Raw genomic sequence first — 16,040 nt, 5'->3', positions numbered from 1 at the left:
GCCGGGTCAGAGTGGCACGCCTCCGCGGCTTCGGCCGCTGCCTTCTGGATATCCTTGGCGGAGGTCGTCTCCGGGATCCTGAGCCGCCAGGCCGAGTCGGCGAAGTTAAGGCAGGCCCCGTGGCGGCCGCGGAGGGCGATGGCGGCGACGTCGTGTGCACGCGCCGCCATCTCAGCCGTCGGAAAAGTCCCGAGCCAAATCCTCGACTTCTTGTTGGGCTCCCTCACCTCGCAGACCCACTTGTCGGAATCTCTCCGGCGAACTCCTCTGTAGATGGGATGCCGAGTCTCCCGAAACTTCTTCCGACCAGCTCGTTTCTTCGGACAGCTCGCCGCGAGCATCGGACAGGATGACGACCCAGTGTCGGAAACCGGAGACCCGTGACCCGACCCGGAGAGAAACGGGTCAGAAGACGAAGAAAACGGATTCATATGAACAGACTGCTCCATTTCTGGGTTTTTTCCCCTGAAAAATGGATAATGTCTTTATCGATCAAAGACAGAACATATATATATATCTGCAGAATCTTATGAAAACTGGATAAGGAAAAAAGATCAAAAGATTCAAAAGGCACGAACTTTATGGAATTAAAAGATTGTTAGAGTGATATATATATATATATATATAGGAGGGTGGATTCATGGAAAGATACGAGGGGGAGTGGACATTTGAGGAAACAGAACAGAGAACACGGAGTTTGTGGGAGTGACAAGTGGACAGCTAAGCTGGGACTTCCCACGGTTTATCTATGAAGACGTGCTGTTTCGTTTCTTTCAAAGCGGTTTTTTTATATATCCAAGTTGGTGTCGCAACTCAGTGGCTGGCTGACACGTGTCTTTTGACTCTTTTCCTTTCACTAGTGGAGCTGTCTTCAGCTGCGTTTCGAGAGATTTCACTTTCCGAGTATTTATAAATTTAATATAACAATACTAGAATATTTATTGATTTAAACTTTTACCTTATATATATATATATAGGATCAATCCCGTTGTCGTTTTCATTTACGTTCAAATTCTTTTATTTTTCATGTTGAATCGAATATTTCGTTAAATCCTCGTTTTGAGATGGAAGCTATGAAAGCGAGTTAACGTGCGAAATAAATTATCTATATTTGATAAATCTGATAGGTAGAAACATGCAATTGATGCCGACATAAATATATAAACAAATCCTCTCAATCATTAAATCATCCCCATTCTAATGCATGGTCAAGACTCACCTTATATTCCAAGTGTCTCAATGGTTAGAAATATTTAATCGAATTCTATTAAAAAAAATATATACGATTCAAAGTTAATTCAATTCAAATATTTTTTATTTCATGATTTTAAAGTTTTTTAACTCTAAGAATTTCAATTTATTAGGTCCCTTAATTCATTTTAGTTCAAAACTTTTCATTTCACATACTTAAGTCTATAAACCACATAAATTACATTGATTCCTTAATTTTCTATAATATACGATTCGAAAGGTCATTAATAACGTTGAATGTATAAAAATGATTTTTTTTTTGTGAAAACGACGCAAAGCGGAGGGGAGTGACGTCACTCCGTTTCAAGGTTTGACAGTTAGTATCCCAACTGCTATGCGCGGGAAGTAAGGGGAAGGGGACAGGTGGCGTCCCACCCGCGTTTTTTTCAGTTTCGCCACCACGCGCTTCTTTGACCAAAGGCGGGACCCACATAACCCCCTCGTAATTTCTCGACAGTGAATTAAAACTGTAAGTCCGTTTTCATACTGAACAATTTGTCAACAAATAAAATTAATTCACTATTCAATAATTTTAACTCCAACCCTCGTATTTTTAATTCCAAGAATTTAATATGACGGATAGTTTTATTTCCAATTATCACCACACGTATAAAATAACATTCAACGTTTAGTGTTCCTGAAATGGATTTATTTTTAATAGATGGAGATTGTGCAGTGCCATACAATACCGAATATAATCCTAATTAATAATTTTTTAATAACCCATTTGCCATTTTAGTACGTATTTCATTTAAAGGGTTGACCAATACCCCAAAAAACAACAATCCGGACGGCCAAATTAAAAAAAGAAAACCCCATAGATTGCTTCACTTGTAACTCCATAGACAGTCACCTTCATGAACCTCCGGCGAGTCATCACGCGGCGGCGCGTGCATTCTCGGGGGACTCATCAGCATCCCCTCCGCCATATCCGTCAGCAAATTCGGCATATTCAGCAACTCTTCCTCGTCCACGAACTCCGTAGAACCCGGTTCCTCGCTCTCGGGTCGACCCGGTTCGTCTGAAACCGGGTCTGGGTCCGGCCTCGGATCCGGGTTCTGGTTCTGGTTCTTAATCTCCGCGGCTCTAGCCGCAGCGTCGCGAATGTCTGCGGCCGAGGTGGAAGCAGGTGTCGGATAGGACGAAGCCAGGCCGGGGAAGTTGAGGGAGGCATCCACCGAGCCCTTGAGGGCAAGAGCCGCCACGTCATAGGCCGCGCCCGCCATCTCGGCCACGGTATATATATATATATAGGATCAATCCCGTTGTCGTTTTCATTTACGTTCAAATTCTTTTATTTTTCATGTTGAATCGAATATTTCGTTAAATCCTCGTTTTGAGATGGAAGCTATGAAAGCGAGTTAACGTGCGAAATAAATTATCTATATTTGATAAATCTGATAGGTAGAAACATGCAATTGATGCCGACATAAATATATAAACAAATCCTCTCAATCATTAAATCATCCCCATTCTAATGCATGGTCAAGACTCACCTTATATTCCAAGTGTCTCAATGGTTAGAAATATTTAATCGAATTCTATTAAAAAAAATATATACGATTCAAAGTTAATTCAATTCAAATATTTTTTATTTCATGATTTTAAAGTTTTTTAACTCTAAGAATTTCAATTTATTAGGTCCCTTAATTCATTTTAGTTCAAAACTTTTCATTTCACATACTTAAGTCTATAAACCACATAAATTACATTGATTCCTTAATTTTCTATAATATACGATTCGAAAGGTCATTAATAACGTTGAATGTATAAAAATGATTTTTTTTTTGTGAAAACGACGCAAAGCGGAGGGGAGTGACGTCACTCCGTTTCAAGGTTTGACAGTTAGTATCCCAACTGCTATGCGCGGGAAGTAAGGGGAAGGGGACAGGTGGCGTCCCACCCGCGTTTTTTTCAGTTTCGCCACCACGCGCTTCTTTGACCAAAGGCGGGACCCACATAACCCCCTCGTAATTTCTCGACAGTGAATTAAAACTGTAAGTCCGTTTTCATACTGAACAATTTGTCAACAAATAAAATTAATTCACTATTCAATAATTTTAACTCCAACCCTCGTATTTTTAATTCCAAGAATTTAATATGACGGATAGTTTTATTTCCAATTATCACCACACGTATAAAATAACATTCAACGTTTAGTGTTCCTGAAATGGATTTATTTTTAATAGATGGAGATTGTGCAGTGCCATACAATACCGAATATAATCCTAATTAATAATTTTTTAATAACCCATTTGCCATTTTAGTACGTATTTCATTTAAAGGGTTGACCAATACCCCAAAAAACAACAATCCGGACGGCCAAATTAAAAAAAGAAAACCCCATAGATTGCTTCACTTGTAACTCCATAGACAGTCACCTTCATGAACCTCCGGCGAGTCATCACGCGGCGGCGCGTGCATTCTCGGGGGACTCATCAGCATCCCCTCCGCCATATCCGTCAGCAAATTCGGCATATTCAGCAACTCTTCCTCGTCCACGAACTCCGTAGAACCCGGTTCCTCGCTCTCGGGTCGACCCGGTTCGTCTGAAACCGGGTCTGGGTCCGGCCTCGGATCCGGGTTCTGGTTCTGGTTCTTAATCTCCGCGGCTCTAGCCGCAGCGTCGCGAATGTCTGCGGCCGAGGTGGAAGCAGGTGTCGGATAGGACGAAGCCAGGCCGGGGAAGTTGAGGGAGGCATCCACCGAGCCCTTGAGGGCAAGAGCCGCCACGTCATAGGCCGCGCCCGCCATCTCGGCCATGGGGTACGTCCCGAGCCATATGCGAGTCGTTTTGCGTGGCTCCCGGATCTCGGAGACCCATTTTCCATTCCGCAAGCGTATTCCCCTATAGACAGGATGCCTGCCTGAAACGCTCGCTCCCCCTCGGAGAAGACGGTGAAGCCGGAGACTCTCCCGGAGTCAGAGGCTCCGGCAACGATGCTGAACCCTGAAACGGTGTCGTATTCGTCGTGCGATGCTCTGTCGTTTCGGGTTTAGGATTCTTGGCATCGTCGGTCGGAGGATTGTTGCTCTCCATGAACTTCAAGAACCGAGTTCTTGAGTTCTGTTCTGTTGTTTATCAGTGGATTGTGTGTTTGCGGATATAATATATATATATATATATATGAATCCGTGGGAAATTCGCAATAGATACTTTTTCATGGGAAATAAATTACTGTTCCTGGGGTTGATTTAATGCAATTTGTCATTTCAAAAACGCATTATCCAGAAAATGAATTATTTTGTAAAAATTATTTATATATTATATATATATATATTATATAATGGAGTCGAATCTCTTTTTCGACGTCGACCAACGGACATTGGATTAGAAATATTTTAAACCCATTTGTTTAACACATGCCTGGATCTGACAAAGTGTTTTTAGCGAATTATTTGGAATATTATCATTCGATTACGATACATTAATTGATCGTATAATAATATTATCTGATAAATATAATATAATTTGCCAATGATTTTTTTAGTCAAGAAGGGGAAAAAAGGTGAGGCTGCGGATCACACACGTACTTAGCCCGATTATTTTAAAATAAAGATTCTAAAGATAATAATGAGCTGGTCGTAATGAATAATAATTAATAATATGGACCCCCCCCCCTATATTTGGCCTTTTTGAGGGTTATAAGAAATTAATTAAACAAAATCAATTTGAAGCCAAGAAGAAAAAAACAAATAAGAAGATATAATTTTACGAGTCATGTTTACCACTAACCAAAGTCAGCCTGGCTGGTCATAAAATGAAATGATTCACACACGATATGATACTTCAATATATATATATATACATATATATTAATGCATATCATATAGTTCGTTGGGATTCATGAAAATATTGTACCATCGTATCAATTACACAAAATCAAGGAATAGAAAAATAATTACGAATATTTTCATATGAGATCAATTTTCAGAGGACCCCTTTGTCACGGTACCTTAAACATAACCAGCCTTGGACAACTTCCGGTCCTTTTGGTCGACATGTTTTTGTTTCTAACTTGGCCTCTTCACATGCAATATTTCTCTCTGTGTTTGTTTTTTTCTTATTTATTTTCTTTTGTCACCTTATGCTAGTATTTTTGCAGTCCCCAATTAATTAATTATAATAATTACTGTTTAATTAGTATTTTTTTAATCTTAAATATATTAGTGTCGCGTGATTCCACTGTTCTTCACTTACCTCCGCATCATATTTGTTGTATATATGGAATTATTATATGATTTAGAGTTCTTAGCTTCACAAACATAGTAAATGATACGTTTGTAACATTTTTTTCAAAACGTAAAAAAAAGCTATTTTAAAAATTTTAAGGATTTCGTATATATATATTTTTAAATTATAACAAAAAAAACTCTTTAAAAATACATAATTCATCTAAAGTATGTTTTAATTTGAAATATTATCGTTTTATTTCATAGACACGTTTAAACTTTTTATCGTTATATAATTATATAGATTATGGTGAATTCATGAAAACGGAGAAAAACTATGCGAGGAATTATGGTAAATGAAATATTCGAAATAAATGGTTGATCTCCTCTCTCTAACGTGGCCTTTTCGTTATCCGAAAAAAAAAAATAAAACAAAAAATAAATAAATTATCACCAATTGAAAATCTCTGAAGAAACAATCTCCTCTGCTTCTTAAAATTTCCATAACCTCTCTGTCCATCCATGAAACTCTTCCTTAATCCATCACCAAGCTTCCCTCTCTCTCCCTCAAATCCCAACGATTTCAGACTCAAGCTTCTCAGACCCATCTGCGCCTCCGTTCGACCTCCGCCGCCGGACTTCGACTTCCGGTCGGAGATCGCATCGGAGTCACGCGCCGCCATCGCAGTTGCTTTCCCGGAGCTTCTCGACCTCGCCGACAATGGCACCCTTGTCCTGGTCGAGAAGCGCCGGTTCGGTCCGGTTCCGGCTTGGCGGAAGGATTTTGTCGAACCGGAGGCGATTTGGCTAGTGGGCACCGACCATATCTCGCCGGAGTCCGCTGCCGACGTCGAACGCGTAGTCCGCACGGTAAAACCAGACAATGTCGTGGTCGAGCTCTGTCGAAGCAGGAAAGTCCAGTTTTTTCTCTCTCAGTATTTGAGTACAATAACATCGAGAGGTTGAGATTTTAGTTCTGCCCGTCGGATAAAGTCGAGATCTTTATCAATTTCAGGACAAAAGATTCGATTTTGTTTGTTGCACCGAAAGACAATTAGGGTTACTGAAAAGCCATCCAACCCTATATCTAGAACTTTCAATGACAAACAATACCCAATTCTTCAAAGGGCTCTGCCATGAGAATGAATTCCACTAGACTTTAAGCATATAAGAGTGACAGGGAATGTTGCAGAGCTGGGATTATGTACACTTCCAGTGTCGGAGAAGTCGACCAAAACATGCGGTCCGGAATGTTCTCCTTGACCGGAACCGGTTTTCTCGGTGCAGTTGGCCGGAGCTTAAACTTGGGTAAGAAAAGGGTTCGATCAATGTCATGTTTCTCTATCACAATTTCGGAATCATTCTCTGGATCTTTAGGAGGCGAAACCGCGCTGGCATTGCGGCTTCTGTTGGCATTATTCTCTTCCAAACTATCTTCCGATTCTGGCCGCCCTTTTGGCGATGAGGTACTCGAGAAATCAATCAAAGATATCGGTCCAATGCTTGTGTTTAGGCATTGATAACCATATGTATGTGATTCGGTGTCTGGCATTTCTTGTTGCAGTTTCGTGCTGCTCGGAAGGCGTCTGAGGAAGTCGGTGCACAGCTTGTTCTGGGAGACAGACCGATCGAAATAACAGTAAGTTGTCTTGTGTCGATTTCATTACATTAGTTAAACAGTATTAAAAATGGTGGACATGACTGCAGCTCCAGAGGGCTTGGAACTCTCTCAAGTGGTCAGAGAAGCTTAATCTGGTTGCAGCTGTGACTCGGGGAATCGCATCTTCATCCAATTTATCCCAAACCGAGCTTAAGGTTGGTTTCTTTCCCGATTTCCGATTCTTCAAACTCTAGAAATTTCCGAGGAGGGCATTGGCTATTACGTTTTCGCAGGAGCAGAGAACCGAAGAAAGCAACAGCAGTTTTCAGCTCTACGAACGGCTAAGTTTCTCATACCCGTCGCTCTTACAGCCTCTGATACACGAAAGAGACACCGTAAGTGATCGATCTATATCTCTCTCGCCCTTTCTTCTATCCGATAATAGATTAAGGAACGTGTATATATACCTCAGTATATTGCGTGGTCGCTGAAGAGAAGCAAGGCGGTGAACAGATCAAAGAAAGTGGTGGGTGTGATCGGAAAAGGGCATTTGAACGGCGTAATCTACGCGTTGGAAACGGATTTAGGCGATCTCCGGTTCAGGGATCTGGTCGGGAGAAACACTTCCGACGACGACGGTTGGCTTCAACGAGCGGCCAAGAGCCTGGCCAGAGACACCGTGTTAGGGTTCTTGCTGTGGGAATTGTATCAACTTTACATTAGGTTTATGACCAGCCAAAACCCTCCTTGATTACATCCTAATGGTAACATTCCTCTTCTTCTTGCCAATGGGTTTGTACAAAAATGGGAAACAATCAGGTTTCCATAAAACTCTCCTCAATTCCAGACATGAACAAGAAGTAGCCGTTGGGAAAATCTGTCTTAAGGAAATAACTATTTGTATATATGCACGTAATCCATCTTTAGATTTTTTTAATCTCTAAAGATTCTGGAAAATCTTTGCCTCTGCCTCTTTCTAAATCTTCCATGAATTCTACCAAAAGATGTGCTGCATGCAAGTATCTAAGAAGAAGATGCCCTCAAGATTGCATTTTCTCACCTTATTTCCCTCCAAACAATCCTGAAAAATTCTCACTTGTCCATAAAATTTATGGCGCAAGCAATGTCGCCAAGATGCTTCAGGTTATTATTATTTCATTTTAATATATACATATATATATATATATATATATTCTAAAACATGTATTACATAAGTTATTAAATTAATTATCAAAAAGAGTTTCTAAACAAGTTTTGGATTGTATAATTTGATCAGGAACTTCCACGTTATGCAAGAGCCGAAGCGGCAGAAGCTTTGTATTTCGAGGCACAATGTAGAGCGGAAGATCCGGTTTACGGTTGTGTTGGGATTATATCATTATTACAAAACCAGATTCAGATAACCGAAAACCTCTTAACCAAAACCAGGGTTGAGATTGCTCTTCTTCAAACCGACACCACTAAACCGGATTCCACTCTCATGTAATCGCACCGGTTAACTTCTATTCCATGGACCCTCTACCTATCAGATATAATAAAGTTGCTATGATATATTATTTGTTATGATGTGATCACATCAGTGTATACTAAAATAATAAATAATAACATTTCTCGTTCTATTCTATCAGGTTTTCCTTTATTTTTTTTAGTCCAAAACGAATGTAGTAAAAAAAAGTAAATAGGAGTATATAATATATCAATGGACAAAAATTACGACAAAATATTTCATTTTTGTGTTGTGCGTTTAAATATAAAATTTTAATTCTTCTTCGTAACAAAATTATAGTTTTACGTCCTCATTTTGTTTTTGGTTTGCCGCTGATAAAAATATTTCCATATTTTTGCATATGAATTTCATCTTATAGATATTTCATAGTGATTGTCATCTTTACTTACACTTTCTACTTTTTGCTTTTTTCACTTTCCATCTTGAATATGTAAATGCAATTCTCAATATTTATAGAAATAAATCAAATCAAATATGATCCGGTATTTTGGATAGTTCAAATGTCTGCGATTTTTATTGTGTATCAAGGGTTTCGATTTTATTTTAATTTCTACGGTTAATATGAGTTAAAATTGATCATTAGATCATAATAAAAATTAAGCAATATGTGTAAATTCATGATAACATTAAAAATTAATCATGTACCTTAGTTAAAACTCAAAAAAAGTATTTTAAATCTCTCAAGGCCCATAAGGAAACCCTTTTTTAGTATGTCACATTTTTCCGGCCCATAAAAGGCCCACGTTTAAGTAGGCCCAAATGCAAATCGCCTTTAAAGATGCGGGGTTGATTTTTAAATAAGTCGAAACTAATGGGCTATTTTGGATATATCTTTACAAAAATCGAATACGAAATAATAAAAACTAAAAATTTATTTTAAAAATAAGTATTTTTTTTCTTTTTGACCTCTTGGGGGGCGAATCTGCAGGAGAATTTTCTAACTTCTTTCAAGGAAAACGGTAAAATTTTGGGATTATTTATTTGTTTTCGTTGATGATTTGTTCCAAACTCTAAGCTTCTCGCATGTGATTATGTGGTTACTTTTGGTCAAGATCTTGAATTTTGCAAGTTTTGATTTTTATGGATTCGTAATTTCGGGTGGAAATTATATATGATTTTGTATGATACAATTGTAAATTCGTATTCAAAATCACGTGTGAATCATTGGAGGGTCTTTTGTAGTTGTGGTGGGAGTTTCTCTTTAAGACTGTTCTATGTTGTAGTTTTGTTCCGAATGTTAGTTAGTTCAATTGGCATGTTCTTTTTTTTAGTAAGTAAACTCTCTCTTTGAACCCATTAGTTTGAATGCTTAACTTGTACGGATTTGCAGATACTTTGGTACGAATTTTCTTGTTTTGTTTACGTGTGGCTTCATGCTTGGAGCTGATGTTCTGTCCCTTTTTATATATATATATACTTAAAAACAAAAAACCAAATAAAAAAAAAGTTGAGATGTGCCAATCCAGAGGTTTAAAAGGCCTGTTTGCATATATATATATATATATAATAATGGTAAAGAGAGGCAATAAATAAAACATATTTTCTGTCTAGAAGAGGAAAGGAAAAAAATATTAAACCTCAAAAGTTGGTTTAGATAATTTTATATTTTCGTCTTTTAACTAGAGAACAAGATTCAAATCCTACTCTGGAAATGGAGTAATCTTTGACAACAATGTTGTACCGCTTCTTGATGAATATACAAGATTTAAAGGTGTTGGTTTATAGTTTAACGTCGTTCAAGACATCCCGTAGTCAATTAAAAAAGAATATATTAAATAAATAAATATTAATATAACATTAGGAGAATGGGAAAGCAAAAGACCGCTTTTTTGGAAGGAGCATGTGGAAGTTAGGGAAAAAGAGTTTGAGGGAAAGACAAGAGTGAAGATTTCTACGGTAATTTGATAGAATCGAACATGAAATAAGTTAGAAGCTTTTGTGAAGCGAAACAAAGAAAGAACACGTTTTATTTCTTCGGTATATTTCATAAGAGAGTTTTTACATATTATATAGAGATGATACATTTATAAGAAGGGACGAAATTATGGCTACAGAATCAGAAAACTAAGGAAAGAAATAATGTTTAGACAAATAAAGCAATATATGAGTGTAGTTGCCTTGGTTAACGTAAACTCAATCTGCCCAAGAATATTGTTGAATCTTGGTGCATATTTTTGGTAAATTAACCTCCTGTAATGCATCTTCAAACGATCATATGTTCCCTTATCTATTCAAGTTCTGCTCTATGTGCTTGCCACGTGTGGAATACGTTCATCTGTTTGGCAGCAATTCCAAATAAGGTAATTAGTCAGTGTCTCTTGGTCCTTCGTGTGCTATCTCTCGGCTATTGTAATGCATCTTCAAACGGTCATATGTTCCCTTATCTATTCAAGTTCTGCTCTATGTGCTTGCCACGTGTGGAATACGTTCATCTGTTTGGCAGCAATTCCAAATAAGGTAATTAGTCAGTGTCTCTTGGTCCTTCGTGTGCTATCTCTCGGCTATGTGTGTGTGTCTCGGTTCGTCCAAGCTTCGTCACCTTGCTTGTCCGAACTATGTCATATGTTTGTTCTTCAACCGTATGTGTATCATCGTCTCTTTGTCCTTTAACAAAGAGTAGGGTTTTTAGATAATGGTCCGTTCATACAGATGTAATGTAAGAGAGATAGAAACACAAGGGGGGCATGACATATAATCAATTGTGGTATATATATATATATATATATCAGTCATGATGGATATTGGTGAATCAGTTTTGGAATAATTCTATATATGAATGAGCTAATTAATCAAAATGTGAATGGACAGAGGTTTTGATCGATCAATGGAGTTCACTATCATCAAGTTCCAAGTTATACAAAGAGATATGCATGGCTTTGGATGACGTCGGAACGTACGTATGCGCATCGTTCTTTCGTCTCCAACTTCCCGTTTTCTCCCTCTTTTGTTGCTTTTCCTCCAACAATATCGCTTCCCTCTTTTGACTTTTTTCTCTTCTAAAACGTCTACACTTGTACATACATGTATGCATATATATTGTATGTATGTATATGTATATGATGTAAAGAGAGAGTGAATGGCTTTTCTTATGGGTTTGATGATGAAGATGTTTGTCTTGTCTTTTTCTTAGTAGAAAGGAAATCTTAGGGTGTGTTCTTGATTATCGAAGTTGTGACGCATCTACTATATATGATGAGCATATCGTTTTACATGCTTTTGATATATTTTAATTGGGATTTTAATCCAAAGAAATGGGTTTATATTATTCTAAGGTCCGCTATGAATGTAGGTCAAAGAAAACGAAATGATGAATATAAGGAGATATAGGTATCGTATGTGTGAACAAGCCGAAAGGGAAAAAACGAAAGCATCACAAAAACCGTGAAAAGCATGGTGAAAATCATACAAGAATTTCTCTCAATGTGCGATATATCCAATGCATTTAGCAAATGCTAATCTTTTCATAAGACGTCTACATGCTTTTCAAATTGTTTCTAATTTGGCGAATATTTTAAATATTTATTATCACATTTGAATTTATTCGTAATCATCTGATAATTAAATTTTGCGTCCCAATTTCACCAACTGAACTACATAAGTTGGATACCTCCATCTCAAACTTGTTGGGTTAAGAAGGAAACCAGGTAGATCAATTTCCGTATTCAGTCGAACCCGAAGCAATGATATCAACCCTAATTAAGACTTTTTATAACTTTGATCAAAAGCATTTTTGCACAAGTACATAAAAAGGGCAAACCAGTGTGCAATATATATATATATATATATATATATATATATATACACGTTTAGCCATGACTCATGGGTCGTCATAATTTTCGACGTATTAGTCGTATAGATCTTAGAATTCTTTATAAAAATATTAGAAAAACTCTTGTACGAACTAAAACGAGTTGGAGAATGCCTGCAAAATGCATGCACCAATGAAAATCAAATTTATATTCAACATAGTATATGTTAGAACTCGACTTGGCAACCGGATTGGAATATTTCGATTGACGTATTGACCCATACACTAACGTTAATTAATTTCTCCACAAGATAACATTTCTCATCGCAAAAGGCGGTGCTTTGGGTCATTATACAAATCTATCGTGACATTTAGGTATTATTGTTATTATATTTCTATTAGATATATCCCATTATTATAGAAAACGAAATTAAACGTCAGCTCCATTTTTCTAAGAAACTCTTTAAAATAATAAACTTTTCTTTAAAAATAATATTTGTATAGTATCTTGATGTATTGTCGAGGATAAAAACAACAGTATAATCAAATATTGTCGAGGATAAAATTGAGATCGATTAAATAAAAAAATGGAGACGAGGAATCAAACAGGAAAAATAAATCTGTCGTCTCCAAACAACTTAAATCTATATGGTTTTCATCCAATAAAATTTTAGAAAAAAATAATGACTAATGAAGGATAAAACGAAATATTATAGATAACACCAGATAAATTTTTTTTTTTTGAAAAACTTATATCAAAACAAAAAAAAATATTAGTGAATGTTTCTTACATAATTTTCACATACATAATATATTTAGAGAATGGTTTACACCCATATGTTTTGTATGTCCCAATCAAGACAAGGAGTTGTGTCACACCCAACAAAAAAATATATATAGGAAAATAAAAATGTTAAAATAATAAAATCTCAAAACTGAGAGGTGGGGTTCGCACTTTGCTGACTCATCCACTCGTCTTCACCAATTCTGTCCACTTGGCAGCTTCTGGTTGACTATTCTTCAGTTTGTGGGATCCACGTAAGTGTAAACGTAAGACTTTGAATATATATATATATATATATAATTAGCACTTTTTCTATTTTAGGTTCAAAACCCATTTCAAAATTTGACCCATTCCTCAATGGTTTTTGTAATTATACTAATTTTTCATGCTGAAAATCACATCACGCTTTGGTTATATGGACTGATTATTATATCGCCTAAAATATGATCAATTAAAGTAGAAATTTTCTGTTTGATATGGCAAAGTCTTGCCATTGGAATAATAAAAAATTATTTTTTTCTAGAAATTTTCAACCGTATGTTGTATTTTAAATATATAAATAATTAGGGATTTGTGCGTGTAAAGCGTGTCCTGCTTATAATAGTCTTTTGGCATTATTAATCTTAAATACATGCAAATTGATTCCACCTAATCAAAATATTTTATTTCGGGTAATGGTTTTAGATTTGCATTTTTCTGGTTTGTTTTATTCCATAGACCATAACTCGAGATTATGATCTTTAATTTAACTTCTCATTTCTCATTGCGCACACAAACAAATTTAAATTGTAGTTATGAAAATCTTCAAACAAAAAAAAATGTTATTTGTCGGAGAAACATAATAGTTTAATTCCATTTAGATTTTTATAATATTTATAGAATCTAAGTATTCTATTCCTAACTTTATAGATAAAAGTTTAGTTATTTGAATAAAAATAAAAGATAAAACCACTCTATATGTTTAGATGTAAATACTATATATATATATATGTGTGTGTATTGGATTCCACCGTCGAGTAACATAGATTCAATATTTAGATATTTCCTTAAACGGCAAGGCATGCATATGTAAATATATCTATATATATATATATATATATGTGTGTGTGTGTGTGTGTGTACGACTCTCTTTGGCCACTCCTATATAAAGGCCACTGCCATGGCATTCTTCACACCTCCAAAACCTCTCTCTCTCTCTCTCTCGATTTCGAAAGAGAAAAGCAATAAAATGTGCAATCCAAAGCAATCGAGAGAAGGACAAAGCCTCAAGAAACAATTCATAGTCCCCAAGAGCTCACAAAAACAACAAAGAACAGAGGAATACTCCTTTTCTTCTTCTGTTCGAAATGGTCTGGCTGCAGAGACGAAAGAAGCCATCGCCATTGCGAAGATATCGGTCCCAATGGTCCTAACGGGTCTTCTCCTCTACTCTCGCTCCTTAGTCTCCACTCTCTTCCTCGGCCGTCTCGGCGATTCCTCCCTCGCCGGCGGCTCCCTCGCCCTCGGCTTCGCCAACATCACCGGTTATTCTGTTCTCTCTGGCTTAGCAATGGGCATGGAACCCATCTGCTCCCAAGCTTTTGGCGCCAAACGGCATAGCCTCCTCGACCTCGCTCTCCGTCGAACCATCCTTCTCCTCCTCCTCTCCTCTCTTCCCATCTCCCTCCTCTGGTTCAACATAAAGACCATCCTCGAGTTCTTGGGCCAAGACGCTGCTCTTGCCTCCGAGGCTCGATCGTTTCTCCTGTACTCGATCCCTGACCTGTTGGCTCAGTCTTTCCTGCACCCTTTGAGGGCTTATCTCCGGACTCAAGCCAAGACTCTTCCTTTATCTGTCTGCGCGGCTGTGGCCGTCGTCCTTCACGTGCCCATCAACTTCTTCCTCGTCTCGTACCTCGAACTGGGCAGCAAAGGCGTCGCCTTGGGCGGCGTATGGACAAACTTCAACATCGTCGCGTTGATTCTCCTCTACGTTATGTTCTCCGACATCCGAAAGGAGGAGACTTTCCGAGGTTTTTCCGATGATTCTTTCGCGGGTTGGACAAAGCTTCTAAGCCTGGCAATACCCAGTTGCGTATCGGTCTGCCTCGAGTGGTGGTGCTACGAGATAATGATATTGCTATGTGGGTTTCTCCTAAACCCTAAATCCACCATTGCTTCAATGGGGATTCTCATCCAAACGACCTCTCTCATCTACATTTTCCCGTCTTCTCTGAGCTTCGGCGTCTCCACTCGCGTCGGGAACGAGCTGGGCTCTGACGAGCCTGAAAAGGCGAAAAGATCCGCTATTGTCGGCATAGGAATAAGCATCATCCTCGGCTTCACTGCCTTATCGTTCACTTTAACGGTGAGGAACATCTGGGCAAGGCTGTTCACGGACGACGAAGAGATAATCGCGTTGACTTCAATGGCGCTTCCGATAATCGGACTGTGCGAGCTAGGGAACTGCCCTCAGACGACGGGATGCGGCGTCTTGAGGGGCTCGGCCAGGCCAAAGGTCGGAGCCAACGTTAACCTGGCAGCGTTCTACGGGGTGGGGATGCCGGTGGCGGCGGCGTTGGCATTCGGGTTAGGGTTCGGATTCAGGGGACTCTGGCTGGGGATGCTGGCCGCGCAGGGCTCATGCGTGGTGGCCATGATGGTCGTCACGTGCCGTACGGATTGGCACGTGGAGGCCGAGAGGTCGAAGGAGCTCACGGCCTCTGCTAATGGCGGAGATGTGGAGGAGGGACTGCTGGAGAAAGATTCTTCTTTTGGACCCTATTGAGTGTTTATTTTCTCTGTTTGATTTTTTAATTTTAATTTTTCGGGTTGGAATTTTGGGGAATTATTGTAAATATGAGAGAGAGTGAATTTTAATCAGAGGAATTTGGTGTTAGCAGCACTAATGCATGTGGTGCAAGTGTAACATAAATGGAAGGGAAAGTTCCAAGTCCACTGATATTTCATTATTAGTTTAGTTTATTACATTTTTATT

General features: G+C 38.2%; 6 protein-coding genes across 8 annotated transcripts in view; 3 read left to right on the top strand and 3 right to left on the bottom strand.

Annotated features, from left to right (window-relative positions):
* The window catches only part of LOC104811482 (dehydration-responsive element-binding protein 1D), a 1,096-nt gene extending 532 nt beyond the window's left edge, over positions 1 to 564 (bottom strand). Inside the window, exon 1 of the mRNA XM_010538187.2 lies at positions 6 to 564. Within this exon, the coding sequence (XP_010536489.1) occupies positions 6 to 449 (444 nt within the window). The 5' untranslated portion in view covers positions 450 to 564. The remainder of the gene's footprint in view (positions 1 to 5) is intronic.
* Positions 565 to 1,885: 1,321 nt separating this feature from the next.
* Positions 1,886 to 2,477, bottom strand: LOC104811481 (ethylene-responsive transcription factor ERF025). The gene has a single exon (XM_019202392.1). It carries the CDS (start codon positions 2,475 to 2,477, stop codon positions 2,079 to 2,081), a length of 399 nt encoding a protein of 132 aa, XP_019057937.1. The 3' UTR covers positions 1,886 to 2,078.
* Positions 2,478 to 3,413: 936 nt separating this feature from the next.
* Positions 3,414 to 4,291, bottom strand: LOC109116603 (ethylene-responsive transcription factor ERF025). The gene is made up of 2 exons (XM_019202347.1): positions 4,201 to 4,291; positions 3,414 to 4,136 (listed from the first exon to the last, which is right to left on the bottom strand). Exons 1-2 carry the CDS (start codon positions 4,289 to 4,291, stop codon positions 3,607 to 3,609), a joined length of 621 nt encoding a protein of 206 aa, XP_019057892.1. The 3' UTR covers positions 3,414 to 3,606.
* A 1,564-nt stretch (positions 4,292 to 5,855) lies between these two features.
* Positions 5,856 to 7,900, top strand: LOC104811480 (traB domain-containing protein). Of its 3 annotated transcripts, XM_010538185.2 has the most exons (7): positions 5,862 to 6,335; positions 6,617 to 6,732; positions 6,802 to 6,890; positions 6,989 to 7,063; positions 7,132 to 7,239; positions 7,318 to 7,419; positions 7,497 to 7,900. In XM_010538185.2, exons 1-7 carry the CDS (start codon positions 5,947 to 5,949, stop codon positions 7,773 to 7,775), a joined length of 1,158 nt encoding a protein of 385 aa, XP_010536487.1. In that variant the 5' UTR covers positions 5,862 to 5,946; the 3' UTR covers positions 7,776 to 7,900. The 3 variants fall into 3 exon arrangements, with proteins under 3 accessions (XP_010536486.1, XP_010536485.1, XP_010536487.1); XM_010538184.2 differs by having other exon boundaries at positions 5,856 to 6,335; positions 6,617 to 6,890; positions 7,324 to 7,419; XM_010538183.2 differs by having other exon boundaries at positions 5,859 to 6,335; positions 6,617 to 6,890.
* A 95-nt stretch (positions 7,901 to 7,995) lies between these two features.
* LOC104811479 (LOB domain-containing protein 24-like) lies at positions 7,996 to 8,623 on the top strand. The gene is made up of 2 exons (XM_010538182.2): positions 7,996 to 8,167; positions 8,301 to 8,623. The coding sequence occupies exons 1-2, from the start codon at positions 8,012 to 8,014 to the stop codon at positions 8,508 to 8,510; spliced, it is 366 nt and encodes a 121-aa protein (XP_010536484.1). The 5' UTR covers positions 7,996 to 8,011; the 3' UTR covers positions 8,511 to 8,623.
* Positions 8,624 to 14,254: 5,631 nt separating this feature from the next.
* LOC104811478 (protein DETOXIFICATION 50) lies at positions 14,255 to 15,978 on the top strand. Its single transcript, XM_010538181.2, has one exon. It carries the CDS (start codon positions 14,292 to 14,294, stop codon positions 15,828 to 15,830), a length of 1,539 nt encoding a protein of 512 aa, XP_010536483.1. The 5' UTR covers positions 14,255 to 14,291; the 3' UTR covers positions 15,831 to 15,978.
* The last annotated feature ends 62 nt before the right edge of the window (positions 15,979 to 16,040 follow it).

The sequence above is a fragment of the Tarenaya hassleriana genome, unplaced genomic scaffold, assembly GCF_000463585.1.
Source record: "Tarenaya hassleriana unplaced genomic scaffold, ASM46358v1 Cleome2, whole genome shotgun sequence".
NCBI lineage: Eukaryota > Viridiplantae > Streptophyta > Magnoliopsida > Brassicales > Cleomaceae > Tarenaya > Tarenaya hassleriana.
This window is presented reverse-complemented; position numbering and strand designations above follow the sequence as displayed.

Bases quoted from the DNA above. Each gene is read 5' to 3' on its own strand.
- LOC104811481 (XM_019202392.1), bottom strand. From the start codon at position 2,477: ATGGCGGGCGCGGCCTATGACGTGGCGGCTCTTGCCCTCAAGGGCTCG.
- LOC109116603 (XM_019202347.1), bottom strand. From the start codon at position 4,291: ATGGAGAGCAACAATCCTCCGACCGACGATGCCAAGAATCCTAAACCC. The intron at 4,137-4,200 runs GTTCAGCATCGT...GTCTTCTCCGAG, and splicing joins GAATACGACACCGTTTCAGG to GGGGAGCGAGCGTTTCAGGC.
- LOC104811480 (XM_010538183.2), top strand. From the start codon at position 5,947: ATGAAACTCTTCCTTAATCCATCACCAAGCTTCCCTCTCTCTCCCTCA. The intron at 6,336-6,616 runs GAAAGTCCAGTT...GGAATGTTGCAG, and splicing joins GTCGAGCTCTGTCGAAGCAG to AGCTGGGATTATGTACACTT. The intron at 7,420-7,496 runs GTAAGTGATCGA...TATATACCTCAG, and splicing joins TGATACACGAAAGAGACACC to TATATTGCGTGGTCGCTGAA.
- LOC104811479 (XM_010538182.2), top strand. From the start codon at position 8,012: ATGAATTCTACCAAAAGATGTGCTGCATGCAAGTATCTAAGAAGAAGA. The intron at 8,168-8,300 runs GTTATTATTATT...TAATTTGATCAG, and splicing joins ATGTCGCCAAGATGCTTCAG to GAACTTCCACGTTATGCAAG.
- LOC104811478 (XM_010538181.2), top strand. From the start codon at position 14,292: ATGTGCAATCCAAAGCAATCGAGAGAAGGACAAAGCCTCAAGAAACAA.